At 37.0% G+C, this 18,301-nt stretch overlaps 1 protein-coding gene across 7 annotated transcripts in view; it reads left to right on the forward strand.

The window, feature by feature from the left end:
* mgat5 (alpha-1,6-mannosylglycoprotein 6-beta-N-acetylglucosaminyltransferase) overlaps positions 1–18,301 on the forward strand; it is a 242,741-nt gene that overhangs the window by 75,744 nt on the left and 148,696 nt on the right. For all 7 annotated transcript variants that reach the window (XM_039757305.1, XM_039757303.1, XM_039757304.1 and 4 more), the window contains exon 3: positions 17,697–17,864. In XM_039757305.1, the coding sequence (XP_039613239.1) occupies positions 17,697–17,864 (168 nt within the window). The remainder of the gene's footprint in view (positions 1–17,696; positions 17,865–18,301) is intronic.

Below are 18,301 nucleotides of genomic sequence, written 5' to 3' on the forward strand. Positions count from 1 at the left end.
AAAACAGACAAATATTGAGGCTAAGTTCTGAGATATCTTCAGTTGTTCTTCTTGTTTGATCCCTAGCAGTAGTTTCAATTACTCCAGCAGGTTTACACATCTGTATATATAATTCAATAAGGCAAGACAACCATGGAAAGCACGCCGGAAGGGGCGTGGATTCACTAAGCCCGACAAGTGAGACACCTATGGCGCACGCAGGAAGGAGCCACGCCCACCAACTCCAAGACCATTGGATACTACGACAACTCAGAGCCACGCCCACCAACTCGGACGCGACGACGTCGAAAAACCGGCGTCATTTATATTCGTCTGTCATAGAGGTCACATGCAGCTCCGACCCCCGTTGACTGTTAATAGAGGCATGTTTCTCGCGGAGGTGAATCGCCATATGCGGCGTGTAAAACTGTTTGCGAGGGGTATACCATGCGATCCTTAAAACGTTCCTTTACAACTGAGGTTAAAACACAATGAAGTGAGCAGTCTTTAAAAAACAAGTTTTCGGTTACGACGCACGACCACGTGCACTATAGCAAACTGTTTTACACGCTACATACAGCAATTCGCATCCGCGACAAATATGCGTCTTCTTAGGTACTCCTGCACTTTGTACACACCCCCCCTCCCACCGTGGTCGGGTGTCTTGGTGGATTATATATAGAAAGGCAGCCAAAACCGCACAGAGCAATGAAAAGTCTACGTGAGTCACAGGTGCATCTGGACTGTGTAAAGACGACAATGACTCGAGTGACGAGTTGGAGGTGGGCACATGAGCAGGCAGTGTATACTGAACGAGAAATCAGCAGACTAGCATGACGGAGGGAGCGGAGTGAATGTCCTTCTCCTCTCCTCCCGTTCCACCCTGAGCGCCGCACGGACGATTGTGTGTTGGTTCGTTCCGTGCATTGGTTAAAACCCAATGAAGGAAGCAGTCTGTTTCATTACCGTCTCACCTGCTTTATCAATGCAGGCCCCGCAACAGGCGATCCAGGCAGCCAACCGGGTAACCAAAGTCTTTGGGTTCAGGGGGGAGTATGGTTACAAAGCTAAAACTTAAAGGAATTGACGGAAGGGCACCACCAGGTGTGGAGCCTTTCGCTTCATTTGACTCAACACAGGAAACCTCACCCGGCCCGGACACGGACAGGATTGACAGATTGATAGCTCTTTCTCGATTCTGTGGGTGGTGGTGCATGGCAGTTCTTAGTTGGTGGAGCGATTTGGCTGGTTATTTCCGAAAACGAACGAGACTCCCGCCTGCTAAATAGTTACACGACCTAACAGCGGTCGGCGTCCAAATTCTTAGTGGGACAAGTGGCTTTCAGCCACGTGAGATTGAGCATTAACAGGTGCGTGTGGACTGTATACAGACGAAAGCGACCCAGGTAGGGAGTTGGGGGTGGGCACATAAGCGGGCAGTGCGTACTGAACGAGCGCCGTTCAACCCCGTCCTTCGCTTTGGAAGGAGAAAGCGCGACGGTGCTCCTCCGGTTTTCAGTCATGGACAATTGTATGTTGGTTCGTAGCGTGCATTGTTGCAATGTTACTTTTCTTGGTGGTTTATTAAATTACGGATTTTTCAAATGTTTATTTTTTCCTCTGTGCTTAAAAATCATTTAAAAAGCGGCCTGATTATGCGGCGTATGCTACGCCCGCGGGTTGGCTAGTTTTTTTATAATTTATAATCTTTTACTGTTTTCTATTCATCTGGCCTCTTTTTTGTGTTGTCATTGTGTTTGCTTTCAGAATAAATTCAGGGTATCCCTGAATTGACACTACTTATACTGATGCTGGATTATTCAAATTTCCCCTTGGGATTAATAAAGTATCTATCTATCTATCTATCTATCTATCTATCTATCTATCTATCTATCTATCTATCTATCTATCTATCTATCTATCTATCTATCTATCTATCTATCTATCTATCTATCTATCTACTTGTGGTTTATAGTTGAAATGATTTTATTTGCCCTTGTTCTGTTATTTTCTCCTTTTTGGGATGATTTTTTTTTTTTTTTAACAAATTGTATGTCTTTGATTTGGCGTGCATTTAAATCTTAACTATGTTGTTATTGTGGTTACTTACTATGTCAATCAGATCTGTTTCTCTTTACTTCTATTTCATTATTTTGAATATTTTTTGTCATTTTAAGTATTACTCTATGTGGAGTTGAGACAGAGTGTAGAACGATATTAAGCCTCTGGTATCATTTCTGTTTTACTTTCCATTTTTCTTGTAGGGTTTCCTGTCTTTTTTCAGCATATACTGTATGCTTCATATTATTCTTTAGTGTGCTGCTGTTTGAAAAATGTTGTTGGTCTGTAACAAACTACAATTGTTAAACCTCTTCACTGTTTCTTTACTAATTTTACCTACAATGTTTTGGAGATCTGCCATTTTTCCATGTCAGTTTTTTCAAATATCCTTCATTCATTTTACTTGAAAGATACATAAATAACAACTGGTAATATGTTCTTCTTCATCATTTAACCATGTTTCTGTAATTCCAAATATATCATAATCTCAATATAATACCTTTTCTACCTGTTGTATTTTTTTTTAATACAGGGTGAGTGTATCATAATCTCAATATAATACTTTTTCTAGCTGTTGTATTTTTTTTAATACAGGGTGAGTCAAAATTATGTTAACATTTGAATGGTGGAAACAATTTATTCACAAAACATACTTCATATGTGCAAGATGATTTACAGGAACTTGTTCACCATCATGTTCAACACATGTACCGTATGTGGCACATAAATTGTCCACAAAAGTTGTATAAAGTATATGCATAGCAGTACCATTAGTGTTAATATAATTTTGACTCACCCTGTACATCTATCATTTAAAAGTAGGCACTTTAGTTTCTTCCTTGGGCTACTTTTTTTTAGGATTGGTCTTCCTAATAAGTATTTTCATAATTGTGTAGACCCTACAATATTTATCCTTTAATTTTGCAATTAGCATTTTGTCTCATCAATGAAGCAAATGTTTCTGATCAATTTATTTCTGTGAATGATCAGACCAAAAATTTTTTGTGCACTCAGTGCTTTTATCTATGCATTATAAGTTGTTAATTTATGATATTGCTGTTTTCTGCTTGATGCTGACAGAATCCAAAATGAAAAAAAAAACCCTTGAGTTTACTTCCAAATTTTAATTTTGTCTTTCATAGAATAAGACCATGTTCTTCCAATAATATTTGTCTCCTAGCTCCTGGTAGGTATTTTGTGACTTGTCAAAAGAATCGGGGAAACATTTAATTTAGGTAGCACAGATGAGGAGATGAAGTGCATTTGTTTCAAAACTTACAAATCATCAAATAATCAGATCTAATGTGTGATGCCAGGAGATCTCAAGGATGGGTGTCAAATCGAAAACAAAAAGTCAGCATTGAAAAAGCATAGCTGCAAGTACTAATAAATGATTAAATTGCCTTTCTCTAACTAGAATAGTTTTACTGGACTAATAAAGCACCAGTCTGGTAACAAACATGTCATAAAACAATAACAACATATTCTGTCACTAATGTCATTTTTCTGTTTTTGTGACATTATACCAACGGGTTTTAGTCGATGCTGGAAGCTTTGAATGGCTTCTAAATGTGCCTACTTTCTGAAGTCGTTTTGGATTACCTTTTGCCCTGTTCTTGACTTGCCTTGCTGACATTTTCAGCTTCACTGCTGAAACAAAACACTTACACTTAATATTCCACAAGAAAAATCAGCACTTGGGAATGTCAAATAATTGGCAATTGTTGGGCCACTTTGGCATTATTATTTAAACAGAATTCTAACGTCACATGGTTTGCAATTTGTAAAAATACAGGAAAGAGCTTTTTTAAGGCAGCTGCAAATTGATAAACAACTGATTTATGAAGTGTGACTCAACAGCTGAACTGTTGTTTTTAACTCTTACATTTCATAATTTACTATACACTCATGTGTAATATCAGCCTAAAATACCCCTTCAGCAGAGTAATTAATGACCATTGAACATTCATAATCATGTAAATTCATCAAAAGCAATATAGAATATCACACGTAAAAAACAGAAAATTTTTTTTGTAGCCTGAATATAACAGGAAAAAATATCTGCCATATTTGAACCAAATGCCCCCATTTGTAAATTACGTTTTGTAGTTTTGGGTATATAACGTGAACATGTTGTGGAAACAAAAAAGCTTACAGAAATTTAAATGGAAAAGAATTCAGAAAGAGACTGTAAACAAGGAAATGGAAGATAGGAAAATAGGCAGAGCACAGAGGAGCAGTGAAAGGGAGCATATATTATGTTTGGTTACAGGCCCATAGGCATGTAATGGAGAAAAGGCAAAGTCAATTATCAATTAGGACCTAGTGAAAAAAGGTTGACAGTGAACAGATCTGCAAAGCTGAGTTCTAAGTACAGGAGAACCAATAGTTTATACAAAATAGAAGGGGTGGGCACTAAACTGGTAGAAATTTGTCAGCTGGTTTAAATTTCTTGTATCATTTCTATATTTGTTGAGAAAAACCAGTTTGTTACTTGTCCTTCTGACCCAGCACATCATATGCAGTGCAACTCCGGGCATGAAAGTTCAAACATGTTTCAACTAAATTTGAATGTTTACATTTAATTAAATAGCCTTTAAACTGTTTCAGTGTTTGAATTAATATTTGTGTATTGTAGAAAGTGTATTTTTTTATAATAATCATGGACAACAGAATCAGATACAGTAGTGTTCCAGCTACTTTTACTGTGACAACTTGACATGTGAGAGAAGAGGCAGGAGAGTAACTGCAGGGGGGAAGGCAAAGTTGTGCATACTAAAGGAGCTTTAAAGGAAGTGAGATGAACAGCATGGCAGTTCTGGTGGAATGTCTCAGACCCAGCAAAGGAAAGAAGGCGTCTGGTGCAGTGTGAAGGCTAGTGAGGAAAGTAGTCCTCCCTGAAGTGGAAGAGCGATGTCTTCTGAGCCTAATATCGGTGTTGATCAAACAAATGAAAATGTCTTTGTGTCAGTCCTTTGTCTGCCATACCTGTAGTTGATTCATTGTATTTTATATGCTGTATAATGTGATGAAACTACATTGGATTTTTTTTTTCTCTTCACAACTTAAACTTCCAATTTTTGAAGGGGTCAGTTCAGATCTATATGTTTATCTATACTAATAAAAGGCAAAGCCCTCACTCACTCACTCACTCACTGACTCATCACTAATTCTCCAACTTCCCGTGTAGGTAGAAGGCTGAAATTTGGCAGGCTCATTCCTTACAGCTTACTTACAAAAGTTGGGCAGGTTTCATTTCGAAATTCTACGCCTAATGGTCATAACTGGAAGGTATTTTTCTCCATTAACTGTAATAGAGTTTAGCTGGAAAGACGTGGGGGGCGGAGTTTCGTGTGACATCATCACGCCTCCCACGTAATCACGTGAACTGACTGTCAACGCAGTGCGTAGAAAATCAGGAAGACCTCCAAAAAGCGCTTAAGAAAACATGCATTATATAATTGAGAAGGCAGCGAAAAACAATAAGAAGCGAGCGAGTGACATATACTACCATATTCATGAGTCCTGCTACCTCGGAAAGAAAGCAAGGTGCAAACCTAAACTTTAAATTAAGTTCATAGACAGGCTACCGCTGGCGTTTCACATGCCCACGGAATGCGGGATACAAGTTTAATGAGAGGACGAGGATATAAACGAGTTTTGATCACTTTGTAACTAAGTTAAAATTGTAGGTGAAGGGGTGTGCTTATGCAAATTCCGAGACTGTGTTTGTGGGGATTGACAGTTAAGGCGGGTGGGGGAGTCACGTCATCATCACCCTCCCATTCATCTCATTTCGTTCTTAGCACAAGCACAGCTGAGAAGCTTCGATGCATGTGCTCCTTAACGCGTTAAAAAATAATGCATTTAATCACACTTTGCATTACAAGCAAAGGGGAGCTTTGTCAATGCATGATTTCCTGGTACACCGATTACATTGATCACCGTATCCCGATTCATTTTACCCTCGCACCACCTTAGTTTGAGAAGAAGTATGAAAAATATGAGGTTAACACAGAAAAACAGATCACCAATTCAAGCTTTATGAATAATCGATTCGCCATCAATATTTGTTTTGGTAAAGCCATCCTCCTTCCATTTTATAAGTTTTCCGCCACTAGCCATGATTAAATGAACGGTAAAAAAGTAAGAGCAAAGCGAGGGTGACTTATTTAGGCAGGCATTTATATGACAGCAACACTCATGACAATGTCAATCATGTTACGTTATTATTAAAAGGTTTCCTTTTCTTTTCATTACTTCTTTAACACACTACTTCTCGCTGCGAGGCGCGGTATTTTGCTATATATAATATATGAATTACCTCCAAAGAACGCTGAGACTTTTGATATCATGAACGTGTGTACAAAGGGGTCTCCTGCCCAGCAAAAGTCGAGCAGCCAGCGCGCGTGCATAGCTGTGCCGGCCTTTGAGACGCTGACTGCGCTTCTGCCTTAAGTCAAAGTGAGCACTTTTAATTTTTTTCTTCCTCCCCCTGCGCTATAGCCCAGACAAGTGCAAACACGGGATCCCTTTTCTACACCACGGCAAAATAATATTAAGGCGATTCACACTTTCTTTTGCACGTATACGATTATGAGGTCCTCAGCTCGGATTATGAAGATACGCACAGGAGTGGAAGACTGACAGTGCCATCACAGCCGATTAATGGCGGGACGTCTCACCAGTCTACACAAGACCCACTGCGACTGTCCCCAGAAGATGCTCATATCGTCAGCGAACACATCTCTCTATACTATATAAAAGGAAAGGCAACTTTCCTTTCTTTACACCTTTTTTCCTTTTATCCCAAACCAAAGCCTTTCTCTCTTAACATTGCAAAGGACACAAAAATAATTTTCTTTAATTGCCGGTAAGGCACATTACCAGAGGCACAAATTTGAAAGTTCACATAGAAAATGTAATTTCTATACCACAGCCGTCGTGTAGCGCCTTTCAAAAGGGATCTACTACCGAGAGATGATCCATATACATTTTAGCTGCTGTTAGTTACTTACCTGTTGTGTTACACAGTCTTTAAAATGTAGTTTACCCGCAACCACTCCAGTAGTGCTCAATGTACCTGTACTTCTTAAAACGTTAATGTTTTACTGTTTAATAACTTATAGACTACATTTTATTATTTTTCCCTTGCAATCAGTGACCAAAGCTATACACACACATATAGAAACATACAAACATACACACAAGTATATATATGTGTGTATATATGTATGTATGTGTGTGTATATATATATATATATATACACACACACCCCTATCTAGATTATATATATATACACACATACATACATACACACATATATATAATTTATATATATATATATATGTGTGTGTGTGTGTGTGTATATATATATATATATATATATATATATGACAGCAACAATCCAAGCTGTGATAAAACAGTAAAAAGGAGGCATGTCAGACGTCGTGGTACATTTTCTGATGCAGCTAGACGAAAATAACTTTGTGACGCTGCCACCAAATACACAAAACAATTACATTGACAATCATGTTACGTTATTTTCAAAATGTTTCCTTTTCTTTCTCTTTCCTTCTTTAACACACTACTTCTCCGCTGCCAAGCGCGGGTATTTTGCTATATATAGATAGATATATATAGATAGATAGATATGAGAACAACACTCATATCAATGACAAAACAATTACATTAACAATCATGTTACGTTATTTTTAAAATTTTTCCTTTTCTTTTTCGTACCTTCTTTAACACACTACTTCTCCGCTGCGAAGCGCGGGTATTCTGCTAGTTACACTATAAATGCACCTGTACAGTCTGAAAAGTATATACATATAGATATTGCTGTGGTCATTTTTTATCAAATTGTGATATACTGTACATTTTTGGCCATAGCACTCACTTTCCTACAAGAGAGTGAATACTTTGATTATTTTAATAATAATCATGGTGCATGCGTTTGCTTTTTTGCCTTGCCAGAACAGTACAGGTCTGTATTGAGGAATATTATATAGCTATTAAAACTAGGGGTTAAGATTGTAACTGTACATACATTTAAAATTCAAAGTGACTGTTTATGGTGTTGTATATTCATTAAAGCTGTCTTAGTAGCCAATCATTCTATTTGAATATTCACATTCAAAACAAGTGCTTGTATATGCAAATCTCTGTTTTTAAAGTTAAAAAGTCTAGATGCTACATATATATTTAAAATGGTAAGCAGATTATCTTAAAGCCATTAAAAAAGTTGAAAAGAAATATGTGGCTATTACTTATTATTGTCTTCAATGAGAAATGAAACCAACTGCTTTGCTTCCTGATACACATATTTAAAAATTCTAAATTAAAGTGGCAATTAGGTTGAAAAGTGAATAAGATCAGCATCAGAAGCAGAATGCTACTCTAAGGGTGAAGAGGAGGTATTTAAAATGGCTTCTGTGCGGGTCTCTTAGTACAACTTTAGTCGTGCATTAAACCTTCTGATCTGCTCAATCTTATCTGAACTCACTCAGGAGAACACAGGGAAAAGAACTTAGTTTAGTCTTTCCGGTTAATACCTAGCTCTTTAAATTTGTCATGCAAACCTGGCAGCGCACCAAAAGCTCTGATGTGGACAATGAGTGCTGGATCCTCCGCAGCTCTAGCTAGGGCCTTAAACACAACAGTTCACACTATACAAGACTCCCTGCCACTGGAGCAAACCATTGTGTGTTAGTCCCTCTGATAAATCAAGTTATGTAGTATGATTTCATTCCTCTTGCTGGCATCTGGTTAAGAGTTAACCCATTTGAGCTCCTGCCAGTTCAACCTACCATATTAAAGTTACCAGAATCACTGCCAAGCTCCATAGGGTCCTGGAAAAATGTTTGGACATCACTAACAATTGAGGTTGCTAACCTCAGACAGTATACACATCTTAATTTGCTGTTATGTCTGACTGTAACAAAATGTTCTCAATCTCTGAAGTCTCCTATCTTCAGGGCTGCATGTTATCTCACTAAAGAACAGCTGGGTGGGTTTTTCATTATCTCTGCTAACTAACACCTCCTTAGTTTCAGAAGCCCTGTAAACCAGGCTGTTGATTCCTTGACATCTTGCAAGCAGGTTTTCGAAAGTCCAGATTCATGCAAGATCTCATTTCAAAAATGTGTTTGCCTGAAAATGTTTAATCCTATTGAAACTAAGAATTTGCTTATACGTTTAAAGAAACTTCAGTTGCGGTCTTACACCTGTAAACCCTTTTTTAGCACTTAGCTGTTATTGATAGGATTGCTTGACTTGGATTATCTACTGTTACATATTCCTGTTTATAGCCTGATGGTGACTCTGTCAGCAGTGATATAACTTTCAAATACTCCTAGGCCTTAACCCGCTTCTCTGCCCTTATTATTGTAACTTTTTATTCTTTCCCTGTTCACTTCCATACATAATTGTATCTCATTTACCTAGTTGTTGCTTTGCTTTCCTAACGTCTCTAGCTGTAACTTTTCTCTATTACTTGTGCTGCTCCTTGCACTGTATTTCATTAAATGTCCACTGCACTTCATAACATGAACTTTCCCTTCTTCCATTGTAACGTAAATGGCCACCAGCTGGAGTGCAATGTAACTGATTTATTGTGTATTCTGTAACTGTCTTGTTTTGTTTCTGTGGATTTGTTGTTTTTTTTTAGATTATGTTGTGAAGATGCTGATTAAATTATTTAACTTATTGTCTTCGCAGGTGTTCTGCCTCTGCTTACCCAGATGGCTCCTGCACTTGCTGCAAAGTAAATATAGAATCTTTTCAGCTCCTTCTAGTTGCACGTTGAACATTTCTCCTGTGCATCAAAAAAAAAAAACAAAAAAAAAAAAAAATACAAAACATTATTTAAAGTAAAAAAAGTAAAAATGTGCAACATGGCATTTTAGTGGAAACAAAAATGGCATATTAGGAGCAAATGCTATTAATGTTGCACACAGACAAAAACAAGCACAAGATTCGGTTAGGTGGCAAAAAATAAGATGCACACATTAGTCAAAAATCCTTTTTACATTAGCATAGCCAGCAGTTTTACCAAAAACCATTCATGACAATGGGGCAGCATTTTTCAGACAGGTCTGTTTAAGCCAGAGTAGAAAAAGCCTCTACTGTCAGTAAAAAAACTCTCATGCCTGAGAAGTCAGAGTCTGCTTGCGGAGGGTGACCTGCTTATGGGTAGTGTGTTTTAATGTAGCAAAAACAAAATGGCATAGAGTCCTCAAAATAAATAAAAACCTGACCAGGGCTTCACTGATCTTCCTCAGAGACGGGCCTCACCCCAGACAGTCTGGCCAAATTATTCAAAGATTATCTTTAAAAGAAAGGATAACTGTTAAAATTCTGTCGTGAAGGGCAAAAACAAAACAATGTTCCTTTAAGTTTTAAAGGATACATTAAATAAGCAAATAAGCACAGAAAGGGCAAGGCAAAGAAAAGAGTTCAAAAACAAGACAAAAATGTCTTATTTCAGGTTGCTTAAAAAGGCAATCCAATACAGAAAATGGAACCCTCAGAACTGATAAAAAAAGAAATCCACAAACTAGAAAACCTGAACAGTACTTACAATATCGATCTAAAGGCGCTTTTCCACTGCATAGTACGGCACAGCACGGTTCAGTACAGCTCACCTTGGTTCGGCTCAGTTCGGCTCGGTTTGCGTTTCGACTGCAGTTTAGTACCGCTTTAGAGTGGGCGGGATTATCAACGTGTCGTTATAGTTGCGCCGCCTCTACTGCTGTGACACCGTGGAACTTTTACAACAACACACAGACAACGACAACACTTTAGCTTGACGACGCGCAAGGGTAAGCATCTAATAAAAAGCACATCACTAGCTAACTTTTATCACTGTTGCAAAGCATAAAATGAACTTTACTGCCAGTGTAACATTAAAATGCTGATATTACAGATCTTCCACATTTTGCAAAAAAGTCGCCGCAACAGACCATCTGTTTGGACATTTAACCGTGCTTCAGAGTGGTTGGATGTGATTGTTCCCGGTTTTACAAACACTCAGTGGCTGGAGAACTTTCGAATGTCTGAAGAAACATTCATCCACTTATGCAACAAACTGCGTCCAGCGATGGAGAGACGGGACGCAAACTTCCGCGTGTGTGTACCTTCAAAGAAAAGAATAGCCAGTGACGCAGTAATGACGATTTTCTCCGGCCAATCAGTGACCAGCAGAGTTTACACGTCACGTTTTGGTAACGGTTCGGCGCGCTTGGAACCTCGGCTGAGGTGGTACTAAAAAAAGGACCAGGTACCAGGTACTGTTACCAGTGGAAAACCCCCCAAAAGTGAGCTGAACTGAACCGTGTCGTGCCGTACTATGCAGTGGAAAAGCGCCATTAGGGACCTAACTCCTCAACCTGATTATAGAGGCTAAAGATGCCCCCTCAGCAGTGGTGTCATGGTGGTCACACCTTTTGGGGTTATAAAACACAAGGAGTATAACCATGAGACAAATACACAATACATAAATACTAAATAATACTTGCAGAAAACTATATTAGCACAAATTGCACAGTAATAAAAAGAGCATGAAAAATAATTTAAAAAAAAATTACAAAAAAGAGAAAAGTATGCTTTTAATATACAAAACCTGGCGGAAACATAACTCAAAGCTACACAACTAGTTACAGATTATGACTCTTTATTGAGAACATGAAAAGAAAGATTTTTTGCCAGAGACAGAGCTCCTTGGAAAGTGTCCAGTACCTAGCAGCTAACAAGCATTTAAATGTCCATGGCATCTCACAAGATGTCAAAAAGGCAACAGAACAATAACTTAACTAAAAGAAAACTGATAACTGGACTGAGACTCATTTTAAAGCAAGTTCTGATAAAAGGCAGCAACTTTCTTCCACTTTTTTGCACTATGTGAGCACCTGGATTTCTTCTGCTAGAAGAGCAGAGAGATTCTCAAATACAGGAGTGTTACTAACAGATTATCACAGTCAATGTTACTTTCCCATGGGAATCAAAAGCTGCACTAAGCTGGTTATACAAAACATCCTAAGCTCCTTCTTTGCTTTTCAGCTTTTCTAGAATGCACTCCAGTATAGGGCTGTCAGATTGAATGTCACTATTCAAATATAATTCAAATCTACATAAAAACAAATCTTATTAGAAGGGAAAAGGCTGACGTTTGATTGTAAATTAGGAAGGTCCTGCATTTTACCTTGCACTAGTTTTGGCCTTGTGTTACACCAGAAACACTATGCTGCAATACTTTATTTTTCATGTGTTTCGCACATCACTCCCACAATCACTGTTTTATCATTGTTAATAGTTTGTATTGTCATTTATAAAACAGATTATTTCCTACTGCACTGCTCTGCTTTTAGGTTAACAGGTGCATTAACGTCTGATTTTAAAGACTTCTTCAGCACCCTAAAATTATTGTTTTGCTCCAGATCCTGTTCCATTTCAGTATTAAATCTTTAAATTTGGTGTTTTATGTTTAAACTGTTCAGCATTCATTATAGCAAACAAAAGTTGGTTCCCTTTCTCCTAAAACATAGTGGTAATAACTGCCATATTTCTGATTTTCCTTTTAATATTATAACAGGTTAAGTATCATAATTTTAAAGAGCATGTTCAATATCAGCTGCATCAACCAACAAATGTCTTGGAGGCTGCTGGTTTGAGACATAATTTATAAAGTAAAGGCGTAATGAAGAATAAACACTACGGTTACATGTGTTACATTTTTTTTGGCTCTGAAAAGGGGGAAAATGCCATTTAGTTTAAGCCCTGGATGTTTAAGCCTGTATGTTATTATTTGACCAGCACTCAACCAGCATCCCGCTCTGCAAGTTTACCAAATCAAGCTGCTCCACATACTCGATCTTGCGTTTGGTTTTAAAATTTAGCTATGTGTTATTTATTTTTTTACCTAGTAGCGTAGAATTTTTAAGTTTCTTTTAATGAAAGTGTTTGTCATATAATTAATATAATAAGGAGAGAATACTTAAAGATCATTACAATGCAACATTTAGTACAAGTAGTACTCGATTTATGAAACCTGAATAGATGGGCACTGACTTCTTTTGCACCCAAGTACCAGAATGGCACACAGTGGGGCGGAGGGCTGTGGGGGGGGGAATCGGGGTTGGGCAGGGTGCAGGGAACAGGGAACTAAAGTAGCGAGTGTGTTTAACATGTTTAAGTAATCACGAGTGATTTTGTATGAATTTCTTACATGCATTACAAACATGTGAAATGTCCTGTTTCTTCTTTTCTCTTTGATCATGTCACTTTCCAATCCATGCACAGAAGGGCCATGTTTTTAAAGTTAAGGTGGCATCAGTGCAGAAGTCGTAAGTGCTGCATGCTATGCAGAAGAGTGCAAAAAGAAAAAATATCAATAATAATGAAGCATACGAAGGCACAAAGTACAAAAGTGCTTGTAATAGAAATATATTTGAATTAGGTATTTGAACCCTAATTTTTGTATAATTTGACAGAAGTCCTTCATACCTGTTCAGTTTCACAGTTCTTTCAGGCGTTGACTGTTCACCTGATATCTGATAATTCAAAGAGTGTAAGGCATTCCCCATATACTTTTGTGAAACTAGCACACTTCATGATTTGTTTTCTCACATTTTTATTGCTTCATACCAGTTGCCGTGTGTCCATGTTACCTTAAATTGATATTATGAAAGTGGCTCAATAGGCCAGTGATAGTGAACCTACGATACGCTTGTCAAAGGTGACATTTTGGGTGACACGTCAGCCTTCACCAATACCTGAGTTACCCAAGAAACTGAACAAACAAAATAAAAAATATAAAAACCCTGAACCACCAAGAGCTTAAAATGAATCATCTGTCTTCACGGCAGCTTTTTTCTAACCGCTGTTCTGGAATGTTCAATGTGCAAGCATGATATCTGTAACTGCAGTCTCTAAAATGAGCGCACTATCAGCGTGTGTGTGAAATCAGCTTTTGCATTTATTGCTTGTGTGAAGTGAATTTAAATATTTTGTGCCAGGAGCCACTCAAACAACACTGCTGCAAAGGTCAGGAAGTTATTAACCTGAAAGACTGTTTCGGTATACTGACTCAATAGAGTCTGCGAAAGACAGTGCTGACATTGTTTTCTCTTAATGGTTTCACTTCTGCAAAGGCATGTGCTGTTTTACATTTCTCTCAACTGTCCCTCCTAAAATTGGCTTATTTTCCATGGTATTCACCACTGTGACAGTAAGCGCTACGAAAACTTTATGGTATGCTATGTGTGGACAATAGCGTTGGGAAAGCATAACAAGGTGTATCTTTGTCAACCTTCCATCTTCAGAATCCTGAATATTTCCTTCCATACCTATCAACCTCTTAGCAAATGAAATCTGGACAAAGCCTATGACAAAGGCCCAAAATAGGGATATAAATATAATATTGCTCTTATAAATGTATAAAGTTGCTAGAATAACAGGACTTTTATTTTTATAATACATGACATCACATATGATTGGGCTGTATTTTTTAAATAGATGAATTTGTAATGAATTGTTTCGCTTTTGTTTGGTCGGTAGGCAACAACATACCGGCAGAGTCAAAATAAGGCATTTTCACAGTTTTTGACACGCCGAGCCCAAAGGGTTTGCCATCACTGGGCTAGTTGGACATTGATTAGTTTTGAATGGTGTTTATATCTAATCACAAGACTTTAAAGTTGTTTTTCTTATCTATTATAAAAAAGATGATTTTTTAGGTCCTTCATACAAATTTTTTATCTATTGCTTGAAAATAGTTTATTAATACTTAATGTTTGTTACTTTAGAGTTCCACTGTGCTGTTAGGAGAGGAGACTTTTTTTAGCAGCAAGCAAGACAGAAATAGAAAAGCACTTAATATGTAAACATCAAGCTTTATTGAACATATTCCATTATCAGTTTCTTGCTTTTCAAGAATGCTAAAAATACTCCTAAAATTTGTTGGAGAGTTGATGGATACCCTTTTCTCAAGATGTCTTGCTTTTGGATATTCAAAAGTGAGCAAAAAATATGAGTGCATAGTTTATGTGGCAGGGAAATGGTTGATTATGTTTACTTTTTATGTCAGCAATGTAAGAGATTGAGTGTATACGTTATTACATACCCGGGATGTAGACACTCTTACATATTTATTGTTTTGTATCCAGTAAAAAGCCAACTAAAGATCTAAGTTCTCTTTAATGACTTATCTAGTTCAGCCTTTCATTAATCAAATCAAATACTGTAATGATGTATGTTCGTTGCTGAAGATACTCTTGACTTGCAGTTAGCCTTTGGTCCCAAAGAGAGCAGTGGGGGCACATCACACAAAAGACTTGCATCTCCTATTAAAAAAGATGTTAATATGCAGGGTGGCTTGCTGTGACAGCAGATATATTTGCAAAAATATATGTGTAATATTTAGTGAAGTTAATACTCATTTTGTGGAAAAAATGTCCTAACTGCAAACTGTAATTAATGTCGTAAAAATTAAGGTTTTATTCTCCAACACAGAATGCAAAATGGAGGAACAGATTCCTTTATTATATAGGATTATAGAAACCTTATAGTACTCTGCCACAGTTACTACAGAGCTGTCCCTATTGTCAGATGACTCCACTGTCAATATTTATAAGTAACAGTTTTTTATTGAACTGGAGCAAATATTTATGAAATAATAAGGATTTGGTACGTTGTTTTAGAATGTCACCAGTGTCATCAAGCCCCATGTTTATGTGCAGTTGAATATAATTTAAAAAGCACTTACTGTGCTTGCCACATCTATATACTGTATCTGTCTGTCCATCCATCTGCCTGGCCGCATTAAAGAACTTGGCTCCCTAACAACCAGTTATTTTTTTGGAATTTTGGCATGCTTATTTTTCTAGGAATTTTTTGGGACATTTTGAGATATTTCGAATACAGCATGTTGTAGAAATGATTTAAATTTCAAAATCCCCCTTTAAAATGCATTGGTGAGTTTGCAAGCTTGTCTATCAAAGAACAGATAGACATTTCTATGCAGATTTAGTTATGGATTAGAGAGGTTACTTCATCTTTACGCTCCTAATGGTAAAGCAAGGCTTGTGCTTGTTATGCTACCTACAGAAATGGCATCTGCAGCCGCGCAGTAGGACCTCTGCCACAGATTGCACTTCTACTACTCCTTGAAACCATAGTGGGTTAAAAAAGGGAAACAGTCTTCCTAACTGTGACAAGGTCACAGCTCATGCATAGAGTAAACAAACATGTATTTAGGATTTGTGTTACGCAATTAATAAAAAAAAAGCAAAACAGTTGCATTGTCTACAGATCATAATGATTATATTGTTCTTTCACACTATAATTTATTGGCAAATGTCGTAATGAACATCATGTTTGGATGCATCCAACAATTTTAGCCGAAACTTCAACACAGATTTTAAATCTCTGTTGAGTTCTATCTTGACATTCCACAATCAACAATTGCACATCAATTGATGTAGTTTTTTTCATCATTTGAGTCGGAATCTGCTGTCTGTGAAAGCTGTTTTAACCACCATAAAACCAGCTTGGCCTCCACTTTTTTCTACGTGATATTGCAAAATAGTATTAAACATGGCTATAGAGTCAGTACACAAAATCTTTGACTCCACTTCTGACTTTGAATCCTTGGTTTTTGGTTCCTTCGACTCTTCTAATAATAATTTAAGCTAATATACAGTACATGTCAAAAGTTTGAGGTCACCCAGAAATTTTCATGTTTTTCGTAGAAATTGATAACTTTTTTATCAGGATACCATGCAACTGTTTTAATAATATAGACAAGGCATTACTACAGTGTATAATGGCTGTTAGTGCTTGAAATGCTTTTTAATTTATTATTATACAACTGCAAAGCCCCATTTTCAGCAGCCAATCCTTCAGTGTCCTAATGGTAAACTCCCTTGGTTTGTCCTTAAATAGTGATGTTTTAATGCAAATTGGTTATTAGAGAAGCCTGTCTAACTGCACAGAAACCTGTTATCCTGTTAAGCTTTATTACAACATACTGGCTTTCCTAAAGTTTAGTTCTGGGTTCAAAAATGGCCAAATTGAATCAACTTTCTCAAGAAGCATGTCATTCTGTTAGTTTTTTGCAAAATGGAGGTCAATCCATATGACAGATTGTCAAGAAACTGAAGATTTCATACAAAGGTTTCTGTTACTGCTTGAGAGAAGAAGGCAAACAGGACAGAAAAGGAAGGTGAAAGCCCAGATGGGCAACTGCGTAAGAAGCATAAGAACATCAGAGTGTGTAGTGAGAAACAAATGCCTTACAGGTCTTTGGTGGCCATCTTCACTAAATACACACCAAATAACGGTGTCTGGTATAATTTTGAGAAAATAGTATATTTTTTCATTATATGATTCAGCAATTGGAAAAAAAACTAATACTCCTTTTTGTGATCCAAGTTTCTTGATACTTGGTGTACTTGGAGAGAAAAAAAAACAGAAATAGGAAGAATGTGCAAACTCGTAATGACTGGGCACAGAAATCAAACCAAGTCCGGATCTGTTTATAAGTAATTATAAAATATTTCTTTTGTGTTGTCTTATGTAGGAAAGTCTTTTTTCATGTTTATACTGATATTTATTTCTGTGGAAACATTAATATATTTTATCTTGTGTGTTGCAGATTTGAAAAAAACTCTGGCCGTTTTACTGGATAATATTTTACAACGACTTGGAAAATTAGAGTCTAAAGTAGATATCCTGATATTCAATGCCTCAAGTGGAAATTCAAGTAATGTGACATCCAGTGTTACTCCTGGTGGGATAAATGTAGAAAAAGTTAATGTTGCAGGTATGTACCAAAGCACTTAATTTCATTAAATTTTTCTGTGTTTTTGAAATGTAGATTATAGCGTTTTAATAAAGATTTCACATGTGTTATTCTGAGGTAAAATTTGATTCTGTTCATCATTTTTCCAAAATCCTAGAATTTTTACAGTGGTAAACAACCTGCTAGTAATTTAAAAATATGGAAATCTGTAAATAAGTCTGTAATTGTTATTTATGAAATAGTTAATAGTAACTCCTATAAAAGCGACTACATAAAGATTACCGTAGATTCCGGAATACAGGCCGACCCGGTATATTAGCCGAACCCCTTCTCTACCTACTAAATTACATGTATTTGCCGATGACCGGTATTTAAGCCGACCCCCTTCTAGAAACAAAATTTTCTAAATTTCCTTAAAAGTGTCTCTTCGGGTAATTTAGAATGTTTATCAGCGAGAA

Source organism: Polypterus senegalus, chromosome 6 (assembly GCF_016835505.1).
Source record: "Polypterus senegalus isolate Bchr_013 chromosome 6, ASM1683550v1, whole genome shotgun sequence".
NCBI lineage: Eukaryota > Metazoa > Chordata > Cladistia > Polypteriformes > Polypteridae > Polypterus > Polypterus senegalus.